The sequence below is a fragment of the Mytilus galloprovincialis genome, chromosome 1 (genome assembly GCF_965363235.1).
Source record: "Mytilus galloprovincialis chromosome 1, xbMytGall1.hap1.1, whole genome shotgun sequence".
In the NCBI taxonomy this organism is placed as follows: domain Eukaryota; kingdom Metazoa; phylum Mollusca; class Bivalvia; order Mytilida; family Mytilidae; genus Mytilus; species Mytilus galloprovincialis.
The window spans coordinates 7647242-7662485 of NC_134838.1; the positions used below are offsets into that span (position 1 = coordinate 7647242).

The following is a 15244-nucleotide window of genomic DNA, read 5'->3' on the forward strand; positions in this document are numbered from 1 at the left end:
CAGATCTTAAGATTAATATAACTAAGAATTGTGTAAAGTTTTAAGCAATAATCAAAAATCGTTTTTGATATACGGTGCGACATATGAAAAAAAAAACACCGCCCTGTTTTAGTTACAAAGTGTCGTAACTCAAAAAGTTTTAATATCTTATTTTCACCAAAAAGTATACAGATCATTTGACCATCATAAGAACCAACTATAATAAGTTTCATGAAATTTGGATAAGTCGTTCTCAAGTTACGGTTCGACATGTTTACGCCGGACAGACGGATAGACGGACGGACACCGGACATTTGTATAACAAAATACGTCCCGTCAAAATTTTGACGGGCGTATAAAAATCAAGTTGATATCATTAAATTGATTATTGACAGTACATTTATATTGCCTGATATCAACAGTTGTACCGATTTAGACAAAATTCAAAAAATGTCTACTGATATGTGCTAAACGTTGTATACCGAGAGAACTTGCATTCTGCAGAAACTGTGAATCCGTCTGATGAACTGTATATAAAAGTAAAACCAAATATTGAACATTTGTGATATGAGCTGTTTGTACATATGTGATAAGGTAGAGGCAGAGGTGTCCCCTTTATTTTTACTGTATGAAGCTTAAGTGATCCTGTCCAGTTATTATTTGTTCTTTATTTACATTTAGTAAACTTTGGATTTTTGCGCTTTCCATTGTATAAAGCACCCTATATTTTTAGATTTTAGTTGTGTACAGTAAATCTTAAAAATTAAAATTGATAAGGCCTAGATACTTTTACCTTTTAATAGCGTAAATTATTTTATCAGTCCTTATATAGTTTAAGAAGAAGAAGAAGATTAAATTTGTTTGCACTTGCAGTTTTTAAATCCTATATTTATTAAAATAAATCAAATGTCCTGAAATATTTATGTGAATTATTATCTTCCATCCATAGTTTGTCTTTACTTGTTTAGTACTAGTAAACAAATTAATACCCATTTAGACCATTATTTACATTTTCACACAGGTAAACTAATTTGGCTATAAATAGATCAAAGCATGTCTGTGTAGAATCTCTAATCTAAAATCGTAATTGTTATAATTTTATTTCTTTAAATAATCAAATTTAAATTTAAGAAAATAATCATGATTGATAAAATGGTATTGCATAAAGTTTACGTTTTCGGATGACTATTTATGTTTAGGTCATGGTTCTAGAGGCTTCTTCACATATTTGTAAACAAACCAATATGGCCGCCACTCGTGATTACCTTTGCACATGTGAAACACATATTTCTGACACAAGTCAGATTTCTCTTGTCAAAAGGGATTCATATTTATATTGCAATAAATTATTCATCAGGAGGTACATTCAGTTTAGATTATATTTCTTATTCTATGAGCATTTAGAGTTTAATCAAAAGTCTCCCAACAGCAACGTACTGCTCTTGTCAACTGAGTCTTGAATAATTTCATAAATAGATTAATTCAAACCATTTGAAGTAGAAGGGCATCTAATTCACATGACAAAGGAAAACAATGAATAAAGACAACAATTTAAGAAGAAGTAGATCCTTTTTATTTATTAAAAACAAAATCTTCTTCTCTGCAAATTCATAACTTCAAGGGCGAACATGTAAACAGGGTGATTTGTCCCGATACCAAATTCATGCATACTTCAAATATCTACAGTAAAAACATCCGGTTACAAGTAAACAAATAACTTCATGTAGATGAGATGAAATCTAATAATTTACATAAATAAAATGGTATATATTTACGATAGTGATTGTTTTTCAATCCTAATTTACAAATTAAATGATTCAGATGCTTAATCATGTGTAAAAATTGGTGTCAGGAATCAGAAGTTGTTATGAAATTGTAATACACAGAAACGAATGCGGCATACGGAGAATTCAATGATTTTAAAGTCGGCACCATTGGCCTTCAGAAGACTTGAAGTCTTCTTCCACCAAAAATTACCAATTCAGGGGCAGCAACCTAACAACCGGTTATATGATTCATCTGAAAATTCCAGGGCAGATAGATTTTGACCTGATAAACAATTTCACTTCATGTCAGATTTGCTCTAAATACTTTGGTTTTTGAGATATAAGCCAAAAACTTTATTTTACCCCTATGTTCTATTTTTAGCCATGGCGGCCATCTTGGTTGGTTGGCAGTTACCAGACACATTCTTTAAACAAAATACCCCAATGATGATTGTGGATAAGTTTGGTTTAATTTGGCCCAGTAGTTTCAGAGAAGATATTTTTCTAAAAGATTACTAAGATTTACGAAAAATGGTTAAAAATTGACTAAAAGGGGCAATAACTCCGAAAGGGGTCAACTGACCATTTTGGTCATGTTGACCTATTTGTAAATCTTACTTTCTGAACATTATTGCTGTTTACAGTTTATCTCTATCTATAATAATATTCAAGATAATAACCAAAAACAGCAAAATTTCCTTAAAATTACCAATTCAGGGGCAGCAACCCAACAACAAGTTATCTGATTCATCTGAAAATTTCAGGGCAGATAGATCTTGACCTGATAAACAATTTAACCCTCCGTCAGATTTGCTCTAAATGCTTTGGTTTTTGAGTTATAAGCCAAAAACAGCATTTTACCCCTATGTTCTATTTTCAGCCATGGCGGCCATCTTGGTTGGTTGGCCTGGTCTCTGGACACATTTTTTTTAAACTAGATACCCCAATGATGATTGTGGCCAAGTTTAGTTAAATTTGGCCCAGTAGTTTCAGAGGAGAAGATTTTTGTAAAAGTTAACCATGACGGACGACGGCGGACGCCAAGTGATGAGAGAAGCTCACTTGGCCTTCTGGCCAGGAGAGCTAAAAATATAAGACAAGCGATTTTGTATTTCATACTGTATTTTATTTACATAGATCTACAAAATCTAAAATTTGAAGAGAAATAACTATACATTTATATATACAGAAAGTTAACAACCTAACAAATCCCTTCCAATAGTACAAGCATAATATATCTATAAATAGTAACAATAAATGTAATGATAATTTCTCCCTTGTATTCCTTACTTAGTAAACATTCACCATTTGTATAAATGATATTGAGAAAAGTTATAAACCAGTACACATATAGTATAAGTCCTATTTTAGTGGTAGACAAATTACACTAAAATATTTTTTTTTAACTTTCCTTTATCAAAGAGAAATTAAATACAGATGTAGATGATGGGAATTTTAAAATAGTCAAAATATACCTATAGGGCATATTCAATCTTCATATATATACCTGTAGGGCATATTCAAATTCATATATACCTATAGGGCATATTCAATTTTCATATTTGTAAAACTGAAATCTTTAAAAAGAGAAAAGACAAACATGTTAGCATTGAAGAATCATTGGTTACCTTCAGGTTTCCATTCTCAATTTTATATATAAGAAAATAAAAAATCCTTCAACACAGTAATGTGATTTTTTAATTTATGTCAGAACGACCAGATCTTAAAGTACTTTAGAAAAATTTGAAAACTTTTTACATGGACCCATTTCATACTCATGGTCAAAATATATTTATGTTTTTAAAATTTCAGGAGACAGGAACAACTAATGACAGGTTGAATTTTGCATTATCTTTTTCTTCTATTTTTTCTAGTATCATTATCATATTTTAAGAGGTTCATAATTCTACTAGACAATATTTTATAAAAGTGTAATATAAATTTTGATCCACATAAAGGCGTAGGCACTTCCTTTACTTCATTATATTTTAAAAGTAACAAATATTGAATAGAAAACTAGTGTTCTGCCAACATGAAGAATAAAAAAGAACTTTTCATTATAAATTTAGTTCAACCAGAATGCAGCAAGGTAGTCTTAAAGATCATTATATAATTTTATATTATGCCTTTAACAATTAATGTAAACAAATCAGATCCCTATTGTTTTATACTAACGCATTACAAAAATATTTAATATGTAAAGGCCAACCATTTCTTTGAATTTTGATATTAATAAATTTACAGGAAAAATTATCAATAAAATAGAACATGAATACATGTTTGCCCCTAAGGGTAATTCAAAGTATTGGAAAACTAGAAGTACTGTAGGTGTCTGACAGTTCCTATCAAACAATAGAACTACATTATCTAGGAGTAGAACACTCATCCTAGAGCAAGATAGTCTGTCCAACATCCAGTTTGAAGCTGATGCCATGGGAAAATATATTGCTATAGCAAGCTAACTTTCCAAAAAGTGCACACACATTTCAACTCATCAAGACAGAGCTGCTGATCAATTTTATGTCATTCTATTCAATAATTTCTAAGAGAAATGTGACAAAATATTATTTTTGGACAAATGAATAGACAAAGGGATTGAAATATTTTTAGAGTGGGAATTTTAAGGTTGGGGCTTTAGAATGGGGGTATAATGTTGGGATTAATTGTTATTACTGGAGAGTCTACTCCTAGCTAAACCCACTTTATCATCAACCTCTTGAATTATGCCAATGTATACATATATATATCCTGTTCTAATAAAAATACCTTTTTAATTTTCCTTTTCCAATATAATGGTCTCTACTATTTACTGGTGTATATTGAAAAAAAAATATATATTATGACCAAAACCTACATTGCATCTTTTCTCAAATTGCCTTTAAATGTATAACTATTTTTTTCTTATTGCACAAAATACTTCACAATACCATTGAGATATGTTACTATCTACCTAAATATATCTATTTTCTTGACATAATATTCTTATATATACATTAATAATTCTAAAACAGTGGAAACACCTACAAATATTGTCTTGCAGCTGGACAACAGAGTCCCACTGTGTAAACATCCAATTGCACTTGTATCAAAAGCATACAAAACAAATATTTCCCATAACATTTTCTTTTTTTGCACTGATTTTTTTTTTTTTTTTTTCATTTCAGTTTCAAGTACTTCAAATCATTTGAAGAGTACATATAAACATTTTACCAGACAATGACACAGTTCATTATCATTGCTGGGTCTAGTATATCAAATAAGAACTAGGATTTATACATGTTTTGCAAACTAAACTATAAGCCTGGAATCTTTGAAAAAGTTATTACTTAACCAATATATTTCAATTTCCATATTATAACTATTGAGCCCTTGGTTAGTTATTTCAACTTTCGGTTCAATACATTCATTCTTTGTCTTGAATATCTTGTGAAACTGGTTTAATAATTGGATTCACACACCAAGGGTTCTGTAGATAACTATAAATTGGAATGTCAAGAAAAAACCATCACCTTTGAAGACTTGGCTGCAGTCCTTTTAATGCCAACTGCTATATATTTGAGATATATTGTTTGCCCAAAAGTTTACTTTGAAAGGTATACAATTGCACCAAAACACCTGTATAAATATTAGCAAATTAACCTGTGTCTACAAAATACATAATAAATCATGATTCCTTATTATACTTATGTTTTTAGAAAACTATTTTTTTTTTATGATTCAAAGCTTCATGACTATTTACAAGTAGATTCAGGTATTACAGTAACATAGACTAATTCACAAAAAGACTTTATCAAACTAATTCTATCACAGTTCTTGAAAGACTACTGTCAAAGTATACATTATTTACAATGATTAACTAGATTATATAACAGACTCTTATACAACAAATAACCAATGACTATAATGTAAAATATTTTACGTAAAATGAAGCAAAATAAAAATAGAATACGAATATTTACCATACTGTGAGAAACAACCCATGTGAATATCTCTTAAGCTATTTAAGCCTTTTTTGTATTCATTTATATAGCTAGATTTATTTCACTTGACTGGGTGGTGTTTAAGATGTTCACTTATTTAAGACCAGTCCATCTATAGACAGGAGTTTTGGGATAAACTCATCAGTGAAGTGTCAACTTATTTGTCCCATATCATACACTCACTTCTTTTGTATATGCGTTTGGTGACACTGATAGGTGGTAAGAATTCAATAATAATTATAACGGCAATCATCCTTATCTCACACATCTTCAAATCTACTGTCCTTATGCAAATTAAAACATAAGCTCTGCCCGATCAGTTGAAATAATATTGGTAATATTCAAAACCTATCTTCTAGCACATACATACATGTATCTCAGACAAATGATTGCCACTACAGAATCTCATCAATTTTGAAAATTTTTGATGTATGCCACCAATATGCCACTGAAAGGATACTATTGTTTCGGACATTTACAACTAATCAAAAATGTTTTGTAGAACTTTGTTTCAATAATAATAAAACAGAGATTTCAAGAGATTCTGAAATGGTGAATTAGTTCACATAAATAGATTCAATAGAAGTGTATTCACAGCACTTTCAAAAAATAAAATACATACATTATAAATAACATAAATAACATAACAAAAAAATAATAACCTTAAAAATAAAAACACAAATGATAAAATTTGATATGTACAGTATCCATGATGACCAACATGGAAGCACAACATTTCATTAAAGACAGCTTTTACATATTATCATATATGTATTATTGTATTACCAAATGTTCGAGGTATTTTGAAAGATTAAATAAACAACACAAGTGTTAAGCAACCCTTTCTTTGGAACTAGCACTAACGATAAAATTATTTCATACCACCTAGCATACCAAGGATACAACATTAAATAAACCCTGCATTGTAAATAAGGTTTATAAACACAATTTAATTTTTGAGCTATACAGTTAAACTGTCTGTCAGTTAATGCCCATAATTGTTTTAATCCTAAACAAATCATATTTATATCCCAAAATACAGAAAAGAAAGTCAAACATACTTAAAAGTAATTATTCTTTTGAAATTCAAATTAATTGAGGAGTATTGCTAACTATATCTGCTGCATTTAAATTAAACAAAACAATAACAGCAAAATAGTAAGATCTGAACGGTAGGGATAATTCAACATGTATTGAATCATAAGTAATCAAATTGAAAGTAATAGAATATTAAAAATATTCAGTATCATAAATATATATAAATCTATTTTAGTCATTGTTTATTCAGTTTTTATTTAGATTGTAGTATGATTGTATTTTTAAAACACAACTACAATAATATCTAAAACTAGATGTGTCAAAGCGACACGAATGGCCCCGTCTAAAATTACTCTTTTCAAAACATGATTAAATATTTTGTAAGAAATACAATACGGTAATAAATCTTAAAACTTAACCATTAAGTGTGAAGTAAGCTTTGTACAGAAGTCATAACCATATAATATTCCATCTTAAAATCATCATTTGTAAGCCATGCTAATAACAGCATAATGTATTGTTAATATATCTGAATTCAAAGGTCCTGGTACCCATGAAAATTAAATTCAGACCCTGAACTTGTTTGAAAATTACAAGAGTAAGATTACTATTTTCTTTCCAAAATATTTTGTTGCCAAAATCACAGTTCACAAATTTATAGAGAACAGTTTCCTTGAATACATGTAATCACTAACTTTTTGACAAACATTTGATACTAACACTATAATAATACCACAACAATATTTGCTCTTTTTAAAAAAAGAAAACAACCAGTGAAAATCACAAAGTGTGAGATCTATTTGAAACTGACCACATTTACACAACTTTTTTTTAAGGACTATGATAATGTTTCAGTGCACAACAGACTTACTTTAAATGTTATAAAATGTTATCTACACCTTGAATTAAGTTAAGTACAGTTTTGTACTTTCCATTTAAATTCTTTAGTATAGGGCCAACATTAAAAATATCTTTGTTTCCCCTCTCCCAACTGAGGTTGTTAGGGTATGGGTAGGTAGGTAGGCAAATTATTTTATTTTATTCCTTGATATGGTTTTCTATATTGAATTTGTACAAAATTCAACAGGTAAGGCTCAAGTCAAGAAAAGTGGGGTATTCCCTGTATTCTAATTCAGTGTACACCACAGTTTTCTGGTGTTAAAAAAAAACAGTATACAGGACCCTTTTTTTTTTTCCTTTTCATTTAATTTAATGAAATCTACAAAAGCGCACATTCTACTCGTGATGCTAATGCCTATTGATAGCAAGTGTTTTTTTTAGTTAAAAAATCAAGCTTATTTCAAGTCTAATTTGATGCATAACTCACAACAAAACAATTTCTTTGTTCACCAATTCATACCTTGATCATCAATTATGAGATGACAAAAAGATACATGTATGTTAATCACTTGGGAATTAAAATTCAATGAATAAAAATTTTCAATAGAAGTGAACATAATTCAGTTATGTTCAGTTACACCTGGATCATGCAGCTTGGTCAATTGATTCCCAAACAAAGATTTCTATGTTTTTTTCGAGTTCTAGAAGAAACAAGGCTTCCCTTTATATTCATGCTTTGTATTTCCTAAAATACTTTTAATAAGTATTTTCGAATTCTACTGATGCAGGTATAACGTTAAAACGTGTCCTTTTGTAATTTTCATGCCATAAATTGAAAAAGGAAATTCCATTTAAACTGTTTTTTTTTTACACCAGAAAACAGGGACGTTCCCTGAAAGCAGGGAATACATGTATCCCACATTTCCTGACTTGTGCCCAACCTGTTCAAAGACAAAGTAGATAGATTTTAAAGCACGAGTCAAGACCATTTTTACTCAAAGTCTTTAAGATTTTATCCTTTAAACAGGAACAGAGGTTAGACACAAAGCAAATCAAGATGCACTCAGCGGATTGAAAGATGCTTCATTTTTTTTTATTTTCAAAAAAAGATCACCCTTGCAAACAAACAAATCGTGTGGGAAAGCATTTTGTTTGTTTTCCTTGATTCCAAATCATGTAGACGCTTCAATGCAAAAATACCTTGATTTAAAACGCTCGTTGACTACAGCATCGGAAAGGTATCCCCAAAACCCAACGATCGTTGACTTCAGCATCGGAAAGATATCACCAACAACCAACATAGCAAAAAACAAAATAGTGGACAAGAATGGCCAATAAAATTTTTCGGGTAGCGGTGATTTTACCGGGTCGGTCGTGTGAGGGGAAACAAACAATATTTTATTTTTGGCCTAGTTTTGTACTCTTATGCTTTCAGTAACAAGATTTTTCCTTCAATATGCATTCACGCTAGCTACCGAAAGTACTGTAAACCAACTGTTATCATAAACTTTTCAATGAACAATTCTGAATCGAGCACAGCTATATGTGCTGCTCTGCCTATTATTGTGTTTGCTGTACTAGTCAAAGCATGAAAGACGTCATATCGTACTAGTTTACAGTTTATGTTATTTACAACTGGAGTCAGTATATTAGCAACCATCTCACTGTATATAGCTCCTGTCAAAGAGAAATTAATATCATTGAACTGTGGTTTCAAATCAAAGAAAAAATACAAATTTGTAGTAAAACAGTGGTTTGTCTTTACAGACCTAACAGATCTTTTATCGGATATTCCCTCTTCAATTCATAAAAACAGTTAAAGTAAAAAAACAAACAAACAACAACGCAAGTTAGCAGAGATAAGTGTAAGTATAACAGAACAGGGTTGAATTCTTCACTTGTGATACATGAAAATATTAAAGACATCATACTGTCTTGAGATCTTTTCAAATCTATCACACATGAAAACTATAAAACTGTGATTAGATTTCATTCTATTTGTACTGGCTCTTGGCTCTGTGCATCTATTTTGCAAAGTCTTTGTATTGTATTGTAAACCCCAAAGTAGAAGTTGATTAAATCAAATAGTTACTTTATTCTGTGTGTTTATTAGCGGCAGATCTATATAAAATGTATCGTCTTCAGGTGTGTATAGTACACATTTTTTACCCCTGGATAGTAGTTGGTACAGATATATATGTAGGACTCAAATCTATGGTGGGTCCCAAATCTATGGCAGATTCCTAATCTATGGCAAATGTGACGTTACAAACGTCAAACAACTCAAATCTATGGCAGATCTGGTGAAAGAGTAACATATAACGTCACAATTGAACAACGCCATATTACATCTTCGCAGCCGCTAACGATGGCAGAACCCATATATTTGAACACCATATAATTCATTCATGATTATAGGCATGCTTCTGTTGTTGTAAATTTCCACTTGCTTTAGACAAGTCATTGGTCGAAAATGTACTGCATTGTTTTCCATTTGCATAAAATCTGCCATAGATGTGACCAGATGCTCCGCAGGGCGTAGCTTTATACGACCGCAGAGGTTGAACCCTGAACAGTTGGGGCAAGTATGGACACAACATTCAAGCTGGATTCAGCTCTAAATTTGGATTGTGATTAAATAGTTGACACAGCATAGGTTTCTGACACAGAATGAATGTGTTCTAATGAACTTAAAATTTTTGTTTTCTCTTAGAGCAATTCACTATGCTGTTGAATATTAATCCTCTCAAAAAAATGTTTGAAGAAATTTTCTTTTTTATTTATGAAATTTCAAATGAGAAAAATTGAACCCAATTTTTTTAGTCACATCCCCCTTTCCCTTATTCCAAAACTAATCTCAATTAAAATTTCTAATGGAGTTTGCAACAATAACTACTCATTTAAATACATCATAAAATATTAAGATGTAAAAAAACTGCTTGTTATCACTGAATGGTAAAGATTATTTTAATTTATCAGTTGGTAGTAAAAAGTGAATATACATTGTATATTGTATATAACAAAGATTTAAGTTGATTCTGGACAAAGAAAGATAACTCCAATTAAAAAAAAATCTTGCTATTGCACAATATTTTGCAATTAGATATTTCTTGCTTACTATTCTGGACAAAGAAAGATAACTCTATTTAAAAAAAAATTTGATATTTCACAATATTGTGCAATTAGATATTTCTTGCCATTGCGCAATACTGTGCAATTGAAAAGACTTGCTATTGCACAATACTTAATATAATAATTTTAGATCCTGATTTGGACCAACTTAAAAACTGGGCCCATAATAAAAAATCTAAGTACATTTTTGGTTTCAGCATATCAAAGAACCCCAAGATTTCATTTTTTGTTAAAATCAGACTAAGTTTAATTTTGGACCCTTTGGACTTTAGTGTAGACCAATTTGAAAACAGGACCAAAAATGAAGAATCTACATACACAGTTAGATTTGGTATATCAAAGAACCCCATTTATTCAATTTTTGATGAAATCAAACAAAGTTTAATTTTGGACCCCGATTTGGACCAACTTGAAAACTGGGCCAATAATCAAGAATCTAAGTACATTTTTAGATTCAGCATATCAAAGAACCTAACTGATTCATTTTTTGTCAAAATCAAACTAAGTTTAATTTTGGACCCTTTGGACCTTAATGTATACCAATTAGAAAACGGGACCAAAAGTTAAGAATCTACATACACAGTCATGACAGTTAGATTCGGCATATCAAAGAACCCCAATTATTCAATTTTGATGAAATCAAACAAAGTTTAATTTTTGACCCTTTGGGCCCCTTATTCTGTTGGGACCAAAACTCCCAAAATCAATACCAACCTTCCTTTTATCGTCATAAACCTTGTGTTTAAATTTCATAGATTTCTATTTACTTATACTAACGTTATGGTGCGAAAACCAAGAAAAATGCTTATTTGGGTCCCTTTTTGGCCCCTAATTCCTAAACTGTTGGGACCTAAACTCCCAAAATCAATACCAACCTTCCTTTTGTAGTCATTAACATTGTGTTTAAATTTCATTGATTACTATTTACTTAAACTAAAGTTATTGTGCGAAAACCAAGAATAATGCTTATTTGGGCCCTTTTTTGGCCCCTAATTCCTAAACTGTTGAAACCAAAACTCCCAAAATCAATCCCAACCGTTCTTTTGTGGTCATAAACCTTGTGTCAAAATTTCATAGATTTCTATTAACTTAAACTAAAGTTATAGTGCGAAAACCAAGAAAATGCTTATTTGGGCCCTTTTTGGCCCCTAATTCCTAAAATGTTGGGACCAAAACTCCCAAAATCAATACCAACCTTCCTTTTGTGGTCATAAACCTTGTGTTAAAATTTCATAGATTTCCATTCACTTTTACTAAAGTTAGAGTGCGAAAACTAAAAGTATTCGGACGACGACGACGACGACGCCGACAACGCCAACGTGATAGCAATATACGACGAAAAATTTTTCAAATTTTGCGGTCGTATAAAAAACAACATAAATCCACCATAGATTAGGAAATTACAAAACTTGCCATAGATTAGGTTGTAAAAAATCTGCCATAGATTTGGAATGGCATGACATCACATTTGCCATAGATTAGGAATCTGCCATAGATTTGGAACCCACCATAGATTTGAGTCCTACATATATACTCAGAAAGTTTCACTAAAATCCATCACTGGTTTAAGAGGAGTATTTTTCAAATAATAGCATTGCTTTGTATAATTCATTCTGCTGTGTATCAATTATCATTTGTAAATTACCCTTTTTAACTATGTGCTTTGATTGCTAGTATTTCTATTTCAATAAATCTGGCCATTAAATACTAACCCATTCCAGAACTCTCTCTCTGAGCAGCTTTACACATCTCTATCCTGGAGGAATGATAAGGAACATATCTATCTTGTGATGATCCTACCAGTAACACATGTCTAAATAATTCCAAACCTGTAATCATAATCATTAATGTCAAAATAAATCTAAATATTTGGAAATCAACTGCATTTCACCATAGAGACCTTTTAACATACTAAGGTAGCACAATACAAAGATTTGTTTACTTCCAATCACCAACCTTTAAAATGGTGTAACTTTCTTATCACTGCATATAGATTACTAAACAAGGTATATATAGATAGATAAAAGATTAATGTTTTAAATGAAAGCAATATTTTTGTTATGCAATCATTATGTAATCAAATGCAATTTATAGCAAAATATTGGGCAGTTCACTTGAATGAATTTAGCTCTGACATCTCTATAACTACACAAGAAATTTTAAAGTTATCTTAAGCAACACATCAGGACCTACAAAAGAGTGTCTCAAATTATCTCTTTTGTATTCCATTCTCTCATAAATCTGTAATTAGTGCAAACATCCATACCACATAAAAGTAGAGATTGTTTGATTAGGTGTAACATTTGATCTACACATTCTATCCAAAATCTGAGACATCCTTTTGTAGATAACAACATATTATAAAATCAACCCTCTCGGGGTATCCATGAAATAGCTATTTTCAATTGAAAGTGGAAATTTCTTGTAAAATTTTGTAGACACATTTAAAATTATAATTGATTACATAATTGTTGTATAATACTAACATTGCATTAATTTGAAAGAGTAATCTGTTAGCTATCCATAAATACCACTTTTATAAATTTTCAAGCATTATAAAGAAAGTTACAGTATTTTAAAACTGGGGAATTGGAAGTATAAAATCTTTGTATTGTGCTACCTTAAGAGGTATATAATGAAGAAATGGCAGAAGTAATTCTATTTTATGCATAAAACATTGAGGAGAAACAGCACATTGATTTCTTTGTACATATTAGCCTTTTAGTGAGATTTTACAGCTATGTTTATGCATTTTAAAATTCTTACATGGAATGCAGATCGAAACACCTACTATGATGTTACACTATATTGTTTCAGGTTAGGGTGCAGGTTGGTAAATATTAAAACATTTAAAACCGCTGCATTTGTGTGCAACTGTCCTAAGTCAGGAACCTGATGTGGTTCATAAGTGTACTCGTTTTTTATATAGATTAGACCGTTGGTTTTCCCATTTGAATGGTTTTACACTAGTCATTTTTTGGAGCCCTTTGTAGCTTGCTGTTTTGTTCGGCCAAGGCTCCTTGTTGAAGACTGTACTTTAAACTATAATGGTTTACTTTTACAAATTGTGACTTTGATGGAGAATTGTCTCATTGGCACTCATTCCACATCTTCTTATATCTATCTACAGTCCAAATTTATCCCTTAATTTCAGGATTTGATTTTACAAATTACCTGGGGATTGTAAATGTATATCATATATATTCCCAGACATGATTTGATGTACCAGCTATGAATTTTTCCACAATTTAGGATTAAAATCTCAATAGGGAGATAATTTTTTTTTTTGTACAATGATGATCTTTTTAGAAAATAAATGGGAAATGTGTATATGGGACACAGATGATGCCCCTGCTGGCATATAACGTTACAAGAGACACAACTCAAGAACAGTAAAAGTGATGATACCAAAATACATATATTCAAATTGAGTTTTGTGGAAATTAGCATTTTTTTTTATTTTCTTAACATTTGATTGAGACAAACTTAAGTTTACCTTTGTTTCCATTTGATAAGGGACATAACTTTAGAATGGTAAAAGTGACTCCACCAAAATTCGAACATGATCTGTGTTTTATATAAATAAGCATTGTGTATAAAATTCATAACATTAGGTTGAGGCCAACTTAAGTTAGAGAATTCAACTTTAAAAGTTCCCCTTTATAAAGGGGCACAACTCTAAAAAGGTAAAAGTGACGCCACCCAAATTCCATCTTGATCTGTGTTTGTGGTAAATAGCATTGTGTCTAAGTTTAATAACATTTGGTTGAGCCAAACTTGTTTTTAGGAATTACAGAAACCCTCGCAGGGGAAATAAAAACACAATTATTTAGCATGCACTTTATACATATTAGAGCTGAAAAGAGAACAGGGAACAGATTTCTTTGTGTACCTGGTTTCTAACTAAGTTTGATTCTCTCTGATCAATAGTGGGATTTAGCGCTAACTGTAACAGGGAATTAGATTTCTACTTTTACCTGGTTTTTGACTTAATTTGTACAGAAATGATTGTCTGGGATCTACATTGTCCTTCAGGGATAACTGTAACAGGGAACCAGATTTCTTCCACTTCTGCATAAACCACATCCCTGAAAAGTTTATAAACCAAACTGAATTACAAATATAACATCAAAATGTTGATATTTAAAAAAAAATCTGTTGTATAAAAGGAGTATAAAATATCTAGCAGTGATGTATTTGTGTAAGTTATATATAAACAAGATTAAACACAATAAAATGTATTCTCTGCATTTATAATTATCTTACAGGCATTAAAATCTAAAACTAAGATTACAGTCAACTGAAATTTTAAAAGACAAAAAAATCAATAAGACTTCACAGATAACAATGGTTTACCACCAAAATGATCTTTTGATATAACTAAGTCCATGAAAAATTAAAAAAAAATCTTTGTCCAAAAATGTGTGCCATAAATCAAGAAACTGTGATTTGTAGTTGCTGAGAAAAAAATCATGAGATGAAAATTTAATATATGTGCAAGAGATTTTA

General features: G+C 30.6%; 1 protein-coding gene across 4 annotated transcripts in view; it reads right to left on the bottom strand.

Annotated features, from left to right (window-relative positions):
- Positions 1-2849: 2849 nt before the first annotated feature.
- Positions 2850-15244, bottom strand: part of LOC143064387 (protein FAM135A-like) — a 47865-nt gene continuing 35470 nt past the window's right edge. For all 4 annotated transcript variants that reach the window (XM_076237217.1, XM_076237208.1, XM_076237200.1 and 1 more), the window contains 3 exons: positions 14713-14823; positions 12448-12564; positions 2850-9280 (listed from right to left, as the gene is read on the bottom strand). In XM_076237217.1, coding sequence (XP_076093332.1) covers positions 9075-9280; positions 12448-12564; positions 14713-14823 — 434 coding nt within the window. In that variant the 3' untranslated portion in view covers positions 2850-9074. The remainder of the gene's footprint in view (positions 9281-12447; positions 12565-14712; positions 14824-15244) is intronic.